The sequence below is a fragment of the Propithecus coquereli genome, unplaced genomic scaffold (assembly GCF_000956105.1).
Source record: "Propithecus coquereli isolate 6110/MARCELLA unplaced genomic scaffold, Pcoq_1.0 Scaffold128, whole genome shotgun sequence".
Classification (NCBI taxonomy): Eukaryota; Metazoa; Chordata; class Mammalia; order Primates; family Indriidae; genus Propithecus; species Propithecus coquereli.
This window is the reverse complement of record NW_012136969.1, coordinates 387,610-397,351: the sequence shown is the minus strand read 5'-3', so window position 1 is coordinate 397,351 and position 9,742 is coordinate 387,610. Positions and strand designations below refer to the sequence as shown.

General features: G+C 45.6%; 1 protein-coding gene across 1 annotated transcript in view; it reads right to left on the bottom strand.

The window, feature by feature from the left end:
* Positions 1 to 219: 219 nt before the first annotated feature.
* TMOD1 (tropomodulin 1) overlaps positions 220 to 9,742 on the bottom strand; it is a 78,907-nt gene continuing 69,384 nt past the window's right edge. Inside the window, exons 9-10 of the mRNA XM_012638300.1 lie at positions 8,243 to 8,387; positions 220 to 744 (exon numbers count right to left, since the gene is read on the bottom strand). Coding sequence (XP_012493754.1) covers positions 680 to 744; positions 8,243 to 8,387 — 210 coding nt within the window. The 3' untranslated portion in view covers positions 220 to 679. The remainder of the gene's footprint in view (positions 745 to 8,242; positions 8,388 to 9,742) is intronic.

Below are 9,742 nucleotides of genomic sequence, written 5' to 3'. Positions count from 1 at the left end.
CTGGGATTGGCAAGGAAAGGATGGTTTTTGAAACTTGAAATTTCACCATTGGCTTTTTCTGTCATTTCCTCATATCCAGCAAAAGGACATGTTCTTTGATTCCTGGCAGAGCTCTGTGGCTTCAGTCTGTCTGTCTTTCTTGAGGGTAAAATTGTGTTCTTGATCTAGTAATCAGTTTGGCAACTTTAATTTTGAATTTTTTTAAATTTTAAAGGAGGGTTAATAAAAAATGATTATTCTGTTTGCTAAATAGCTAAGATCAAATCTGTAATAAAGTATTTTATAATACTTCTAAGTCATGTGGAAGAGTGTGCTGCTTGTTTATGTGTCACCCATTTTAAATGGACCTGAAACACTACACATCAAGGCCATGGAAACTGAGCTCCTGGGGTTAAGTCACTGCTACTACATCATCTTCAGTGAGATCCGCCAGTTTGAGGGATTCTCAATTTTTAAATAAAACCAGACTGAACTTCTGTGACTAAAGAAAAACTTCACATTAACCATATTTTATAAAATTTTCAACTACAACCACTAGTAAACCTAAAACCTTAGTGCATAAAGAACTGAACCACAAAAGGGTTTTGTGCCGGCGTTTTGCCTTCTGGTTTCCACTGCAGAGCACAGGTTGTCGGTAAAACACGTCCAGTTCAAAGGCATGGTCTTCACCTCCGCATACTTAGACGCCACTCCGGCACTTGGGAATGATGGGCCCAGTCAGGTCGGCGAGCCTCCTTTTCCTCACTGCAAAGGAATGGAGATAAGATATGAGCCATTTGTCCCTATTGACCAGGAACTACCACTGTTGCTCTGAGAAAGCACCCTGAAGCCTCTTGCTAACTTTTTTGTTAGTAGAGTCTGAAGTCTGTTGTTTTGAAAGGACAGTGATGTGTGAGTTGTTTAACAACCGTCCAGTTAATCGGTGTTCACTGGCGAGGGTTTGTGGTGGTGTAGCAGTCGTACTTTACCCAACTCCACTGTTCTTCCTTCGCCTCCAGAAGCCCCACGGTTGAAGATCTTTACTGTGGTTCAGATAAGAGTTAAAAAAGCTCAGTTGATCTTAATGAGAGTAGGGTCTTAACCTAGTGGAAGCATTTTCCCCAGCTCTGAGAGCGCCTGGCCTGCCTCCTGCTTGTGTAAACAATAGTTTCCACCCTGAAGATTACCCTGCAGTATCTGTGTCCCCTTATGTTTAACCTTGCTATTTCCCAGGGGCAAGACAATTTATGCTTAGACACTGTTCACATGACAAAGAATTAAATGCCATAAAGAGGAAAGCACCAGCCAGGAGCTTGCTGGCTTAGAGGGCAACTGAGGAAGGGGGGAGGGACGGGAGGAAGGTCCCTCTGTTTTAACTAAAGACAGTGTTTTGAAATGAATTAGTGTCTGCTGATGAAGACCAAGTAGCAAGCTAGATCAGCCATAGGGAAAGAAAGGGTAAAGAAGTCTGTAGAGCCAGTAGGTGGCAGTCAGGGGACCTGCTGGTGTGGCAGAGACAGGAAGTTATTGCTCAGGGAAAAAAGTCTGTCTATACTTAGAGGTCTTCCAGTTCGAGCTGAGATGATAGACCTGTGGCCACCGGATCGATGCATATGAGCTGCAACAAGAACCGAATCAGCTTGTGCCTGACACTGAGCATATAAAGCAGACCCACAGGGAGGTGTGTCACTCAAGTTGTGGCTAGGAGTTTGTGGGTAAGTTCTCAGAGGCACACAGGCTGCCCAGTGTGGGGACTACAGTTCAGCCTGTGCCTGAGCCGCTACCCATCCCCCCACCCTGGGAAGAAGTATAATTAATGTAAGTCAGAATGGGCAATCAATCTCCTGCCCAGAGAAGACACTGCCCAGCCCTATTCCTGGAGATGATCAGAATGTCCAACATCTTGGGGGTAGATGTAGGGAAACAAAAACCACAATCGAAAAGCAGAAGACTTTTGCTCAAAGTGACTAGAGAGCTTGCATGGACCAGACTTTAAGCATCTCCATGTTAACTGTGCAAGCATGCCCAGCAGAGCAGTCCTCACCATGTCACTGGAGCCCCTCCAACACTTCTGGAATGGTCCTGTTCCCATTCCCATGTTATGGATGAGGAAGGCGAGGCAGACAGGGCGCATCTCATGCTTAAAGTAAGAAAGCTAGTCCCGGACAGAGCCCAGGCGTGTGACTTATCTACAGCCTCAGCCCAGCACGCCCTCAGGACAATTCGGCCTCGTCAGTGTAGGCTCTGCATATCCACAGCCAATCTGATTCTCAGCGGGAGGGCTGGCTCCTTTTCCCCAGAGAAGAAAAGTGCCTCAGTCTCTGAGAACTAGTGGCAGAGCCGGGACTGAAGCCCAAGTCTCTGGCCCATGGTTGAAGGTACAGAAAGGGACCTCATCTTTTTGTTATTTTGTTTTGGGTTTTTTCCCATTACTTGCCTCATTGTGTGCAGATCTGTGTGCACAGTTCCCCTAGCACTGGCTTTTACAGGGACTGCATGGGGTGAAGGGAAAAACATCCATTTACTCAGGTATTATTTCTTCTCATTTTAATGATGAAGGAATTAAGGCCAAGAGAGGGGAGTAACTTGCCCAAAGTTATGGTGAATAAGTGACAGAACTGAGACTAGAAGCTGGGTCTCCCAATATCCTCCTTCCGTGGACCGGACCAACCTCCATCTGCTGCGTGAGCTCCCTCTGCCACTTCCTGCCAAGCGTGCACACTTACACCATGTCTGTGGGAGGCACTGCCTAGTCATCTCTACATTCTGCAGCCTTGACTGAGTGCTGTTAGGTGCCAAGCACAAGGATCAGAAATAAGGATGCAGCATAACAGGGACCAAGATATACGCAATGTTTGATAGAACGTTACAGGCACCCTGGCAGATCTCTGTGAGGTATGAGAGGCATAACGAAGGAAGTGGTCAGATCGTCCTGGGATGAGCAGGTAAGAGGTCAGCGGAATCTCACCTAACGAAAGGATGAGAAAGTAGAGGGGGCATTAGGAGTAACAGCCCTCAAAATGTAAGCTTTTCCCTGGCTCACTTGGGGGTCCTCGAGCTACCTGGAATGGTACTAACATGGCAAGAGGACGGCTTGTCAGGGGTGTCAAGAGATAACCTCCTGGTGGGACCATCTCTTGACGAGGTGGAAAGCACAGGCTCTGGTTCAAATCCCAGTTCTGCTCACTGACTGTGGGTAACTTACCTACTTCTTCAGACCTGTTTCCTTACTGTAAAATGCGATAGTAATAGCACCTGTCTCACCTGGTTGTGGGGAGGATTACATGAGTTCGTAAGATGGGAAGGGTTCGGAACAGCCCGACACACGAGGACCATGTAAGAATCAGCTACCATCATTAAGGGACTTGGGAGCCACTTTGAAGGGTCTCCCTGAAAGCAGTGGGAGCCCAGCCAGGGGTCCAAGCAGAGGAGCGGCAAGGCAAGCTTTGGGGCGAGACTTGGGAAGAGTGCCGGAGGCTGGGTGAATGTGATGAGGGTGTGACATGAGACAGGCGCTGGGACTGGTGAGGAGGTGACCAGCCGGCTTGGGAGGGGGCAGCGTCTAGGACAGGCCCAGATTTCTGGCTTGGGTGACTGTGAGGAAAGGAGGGCCCTTTCCTGGCATGATTTTAGGGGGATATGATGAAACTGATTTGGGATCCAGCAACCCCACTTCTGGGTATTTGCCCAAAAGATTTGAAATCAGTTTGTCAAAGAGGCGTTTCACTTCCGCATTCATTGCAGCCTTCTTCCCAAGAGCCAAGATAAGGACTCAACCGAAGTGTCCATCGACAGATGAATGGATAAAGAAACTGTGTGTATATACACAGGAGAATACCATTCAGCCTTAAAACCAAAAGAAATCCAGTCACTTCCAATAATATAAATAGAATTGGAGAAAATTATGCTAAGTGAAATAAGCCAGGCACAGAAAGACAAATTATATGTGAAATCTAAAGCGATCGAACTCTAGAGTAGGGAGCAGAATGGCGGTCACAGAGGCTGAGGGGTAGGGGACAGGGAGATGATGGTCAAAGGACACGAAATCTCATTTGGACAAGAGGAGTAAGGTTTTCTGGGAGATCTATTACACAACATGGTGAATATATTTAACAATAGTGTATTGTACATTTCAAACCTGCTACGAGAGTAAATGTCAAATGTCCTCTCCACCACAAAAAATGGTATTTGAGGTAATATGTTAATTAGCTCGATTTAAATTATTCCACGTTGTATTCATAAACCATAACATCACTTTGCACCCCATAAATATATACAGTTATAAATTGTCAATTTACAATAAAATTTTAAAAGAAATTGCTCTAGGGTGTGCCGTGTCTGGGGTGCTTGTTAGAAAGGTCTTGCCCGAGAATACCGTAAAAGAGCAACTTCCCAGGAAGGGATGTTTGCTGCTTTTAAACATGTTACTCCCTTCCCCTTCACACCCCACCTCACCCCACACAACTGTCTTAAGCTGTAGGCTCCAACTCAGACTTTGTTAAGTCGAGAGAGCTTCAGTGGCAGATTTAGAGGACCTGAGAGCCACGCTTAGCCCAGCTCTTAGCTATAAATAGTGTGGAGATAGGAGTCATCCGAGGTATTGCTGTGGGGAATGGCAGATAGGGATCCCCGGCTCGCTCCTCCCTGACACCCCCGCACTTGCACTCACACGCAGATCACTCTGTTAAGAGCTCAGTGCACAGGGTGGGAGGACCAAAGATGCACCAGTCGGTATGGGCCCCAGGCAGGCCGCCTGTCTGTAGAGGCAGGAGGAGCCCACCCACCTCTGGCAGGCAAGGCCCAAGCACTGCAGAGGCCCCAGCCCCGGGGCCCAGAGCCAGCACAGTGGCAGGTAGGGGTGAGAAGGAAACCTAAGAGGCCTGTTCCCTTCTCCATCCCTGCTCCCTGCTGCTAACCACCTCAGTCCCAAAGAGGAGCGGCAGGAGGCTTTTATGATACAAAAACTGGAAAACATGGAAGCCTGTCTGCTTCATGGCAGCATTGCAAGCAGGATGAAAATCACTATTGGAAAGAGAGTCGGGAGGAAACCAATGCACCAGAATCAGAAGCGTTTCTCTTATGAAAATTAGGAGATGGGCACAAATTTGATTTTAAATCCCACATCACCAACCAGCACTCTGAATGCCACCTGTGGTCACTGACACGATTCTGTTCTAATTCCCTCTGTGAGAAACCCCTGGGGGAGCAGCTGCACACAGTTCTCCAAGGTAAACCAGAGGCCCATTTTCCCCACCTGGCATCCCTGTCCAGAAAACTGCCACAGTTCCCAGCTCCCATCTGCTTCCATTGCCACACTCCCCAGCTTGGCATGAAAGGCCTCGGGCCCAGCCTCCCAACACCTGGCCAGCCCCGTTCCTTGTGAATACCTCACGTGCTGCCTACCGTCCTCTTTGCTCGTGCTGTTCCCTCTACTTGGAATGCCCTTCCCTCCCTTTGTGAATGATTTTTCCTTCTAGGTTTAACTCCCCACAGCAGTTCCTCCAATCCTGTTCGATCTTGCTGCCTCTCCGGCCCTGTCCTACTGCCTTGTTCTTGTACCCCAGCACCCCCTTCCTGCCCCTTTCTAGAGCTCCTGCAGAAATGCCTCTCGGCCTCCTCCACCGACCCGCTCTTCCTTTCAAGAATGGCAAAAACCCCACCCCCAACCAGGGTGCTTTGCCTAACTGGCTTCTGTCCTCATCAATCACTTCCTCACTCTGTTTGGATAGAGTTTATAGGCATTCTCAAATTTTTAGGCATGTCTTTGAGTCTTTTTTTCCCCCTAAAAGAATGAAAGCTTCTTGAGTCAGAGAACTAGACTTTCTGCTACTTCTTATATCACCTAGCACAGTCCTGGGCACACAAAAGTTGCTCAGAAAATGTTTGCTGTACTAACAACTGGTGTGACCTGACTGAGCCATTGCCTAGACCGCCCTCTACCCTCAAGGCTTCAGTTTCTCCATAAGGAGCTGGAGGAATAAGCTCTAAGCCCTTTCCAGCTCCAGCAATCTAGTTAGGAGTCTAGCAATCTAGACTCCTAACAATGGCCTCTGAGAGTCCTGGGTGATGGGATTCAGGCCTGAATTTTGGAATCTCAGACTCTCAGAACTGGGAGAGTTCTAAAAGACCATTTTGTTCAAGCCCTAGATTCTGGTATCCCAGCTGCCCCCCAGCCTGATCTCTGGTCATCTGGAACTGGAAAAAGACCACCAGACTATCATGCCATCAGAAGACAAAAGCTGGGTTAGCCCAAAGAAAGGCCCCGAGGGGCACGTAAGAAGCTTAATCTAAACTGGGAAAAAAAAGAATGAGATTATTGCATATCAGATAAAACTCAGGCTTTTAAGTGCTGGTTTTGCAGCCAGATCACAGCCAGGCCAACAGAGTTGCAACTGCTGGCTTTTTTCAGTAGTTCGGTCTAGCTATCACCTCTGTGATATGATAGTGATAATTATGATTCTTAGTATTTGTTCTTATTTTATTTCAAATAAGGACACTTCCAATAAACTAAGTTGCTGGGCACATTTTTTTCTTTTTTTGAGACAGGGTCTTACTCTGTCACCCAGGCTGGGGTGCAGTGGCATGATCATAGCTCATTACAGCTTCAAACTCCTGGGCTCGAGCAAGGTGATCCTCTTGCCTCAGCCTCCTGAGTAGCCAGAACTATAGTCATGTGTCACCATACCCAGCTAATTTTTAAAAAAAATTTTTGTAGAGATGGGATCTTGCTATGTTGCCCAGGCTGGTCTCAAACTCCCAGCCTCAAATGATCCTTCTGCCTAGGCCTCCCAAAGTGCTAGGATTACAGGTGTGAGCCACTACACCTGTCTAGGTACATTTTGTTTTTTAATGGGCTTTTCTAGACCTGAGGCTCTGGAAAAAAGTGGCATCTGGAGTGAGTAGTGAATAAATAGCCTCTGGGCTGTGATATGTTTAAGAGCAGGAGCCTGTATCTTCAACACGCAGTGCCTTATAGGACTTTGACAAATGTTCATGGACTTGAGTAATTCAGTCTAAAGAGTGTGACCGTGAGTGTGTGTAGCTCTGTGGTTATCTATGCATACAGGGTCTGTGCACCTGCCTTGTGCATACACCCCTACACACTCATCTCCATTCTTCGAGGCCTTCCATGTATGAACCTAGCCTCAGATGCATCACCAGGAAGTGACGTTCCCGAACACTCAGTTGAGCTTTAGTATTAGGCTCTTTGCATTTTACTGAGGGTTGGAAACTAGAAAGAGCCATTGTGCAGAGCAAGTTTGAATCTGATGAAAAAGTCAATGAAGACATTTTCCTTTAAAACACGTATTTATTTCATAATGTAATCCCAGAAAGAAGCTTTTATTTTTCCAACTCATTATGCTTCTTTCTCTTCTGTGATAAGAATAATGTAACTTGGCTTGTCTTCCTCCTGCCTTGGTTCTAGGAAACTCAGGGCTAAATATAATCATCAATCATGTTAATAATATAAACCTACTGCTTTTCTTGTTTTTGTTTTTCTCTCTTGTCAGTCATACTTGCTCTATTGTACACTGTATCAAGCTCTTTTTAACAGCCAGCAGGAATACACATAATTAATAGCTACACGGAGCTTGTGAACAATTGGCACCTGGAGGTAAGTTAATGATTGATCTAACTTTTCATTCAGTTGACTTGTGTACCTATTTGATGTATGCTCACCATCAAGAAACACTCACACTTATTTTTCTTTTTAGAAAAAAATCAAACTATGCCTTCAACTGAGATTAACTTCATACAACCTGCGTTTACTTTACTATGAAGTTGACATTCTCAACTTTTACCTTAAAATCAACATGACGTCTCCTGGGCTTGGGGTTTTGGTAGTAGTGTTGGTAGGTGGCTTTGGGATTTGGAGCTAGAGTCAGACTGCATGATCTGGAGAGGATTCTAAGAGTTCAGAGAAGGGTATCAGAAGAGGAAACGACACACGGGAGCCTTGTGCCTTCCCAAATTTCACTTCCTTCTGCTAACACACTGCTGTGTGCTCTGGGCCCAGCCAGTGCTGAGCTGTGCTGCAAGGAGAGGACTCTGCCTTAGCTCCTGAAGTCAGGGAGCTCAGAGTCCAGGGAGGAGACAAGGCACACACACAGAAAACAAAGAACATGTGATCAACATGAAAATCAAGAGTTAGGCTCGAGAAGATGACTCGGAGAGGGTATCAGTGGAAGTTTCCCTGACATCCCAGCACAGGTGGAGGGAATGACAGGCAGCGGGGCAGGGCAGGAAGCACATTTCCACTCACCAAGGTCGTTGTTGTTCATCATTGCGTTGGATGCCCGGAGCCGGGGTCCCTGCTGGGTAAAGTGGTAGCCGAATTTGAGAAGTGTTGTGTTTTTTTCCAACATGCTCACGATCTCCATTTCCACTTTGTTGCCCAGGGGCTGGCTCTTTAGTCAAGAAAAAAAAACAACAGTCACCACTTTTTCCGTGTGTGCAGTACCTACACCACCTCTGCATGCAGAAAGGCTGAGTGGTGGGAGGGGATTTTAGCCCCCTCTCCAAGAGCAGGGAAATGGAAGTTTACAGGAGTTGCAGGGTCACGCAGCTAGGAGCCAATGAGCTGAGATTCAAACCCAGGTCTGCTGGACGCCAAGACTGGATCTTTCCACTGCTCCATCTTCGCGCCTCTCTGAGAGGGTGTCCAGGTAAGAGCTCCACTACAGAAGAATATTTGAAAGAGGGACCTTCAAATCATCTAGTCTGAAGGAGATTTTTAAAATCCTGCTGCCTGGGCTATACCCCATACTAATTAAACCAGAATCACCTGGGGTGGGACTCGGTGTTTTTTGTTTTGTTTTGTTTTGTTTTTTTATAATTCCCCAGGTGACTTCAATATGCAGCCAAGTTTGATAATCAGTAATTTAGATGAATCTCTTCAATTTGTAAGCGAAGACATCGAGGCCCAGACAAGGAACAGGATTTGCCCAACACCACACAGTCAGTTGGGAATGAATGCCAGAGGTGGCTTTCTAAAGCCCCATTGTGACTGGATTGGTTCCCTGCCCCACAGTCTATAGTGATCATCTGGCAAAGATGAAAAAAAAAAAAAAAAACCAAAACAAGCTCAGAAACAGAAAGACCTAGCAATAATACACAGTGTTGGGAAGAATATGACAAGGATGTTCATCACAGTCTTGTTTATAACAGTGGGAGGGAAAGGGAAACAAGCATTCATCAAGAGGGAGTTGCTCAAATAAATGATAGTTCAGCCTTAAAATAGAACACGGGCAGCTGTTAAATGATGGTGCAAATCTGAGGTCACAGGCATGGAAAGATGACCATGAAACAGTATTGAGTGGAGGAAAATAAAAAGCCCTGGTCACAAAATAGCTCATTTTTATGTAAAGTCATCTATATTTTCTATATAAATACATAATGCATGAAAAACTTTGAAGTATGTTGATGGTAGTGGAATTTGAGTTTTTGTTTTCATCTTTATATTGTATCATATTTGAATTTTTTATTACCATGTATAATAGAATAATAAAACATAAAATCTGAACAGGTTTTAAAAGACATAGAAAGAACACTAACATTATACTTAGTGGTTAAAGACTGAAAACTTTCCCCCAAGATTAGGAACAAGACACAAATGTTTGCTTTTACCAACATTATACCAAGGTGCTAGCCCAGACAATTAAGCAAGAAAAAGAAAGAAAAAGCATTCAGACTGGAAAGGAGGAACTAAAACTATCTTTATTTGCAAGTGATAAGATGTTATATCTAGAAAATCCTAAGGAAT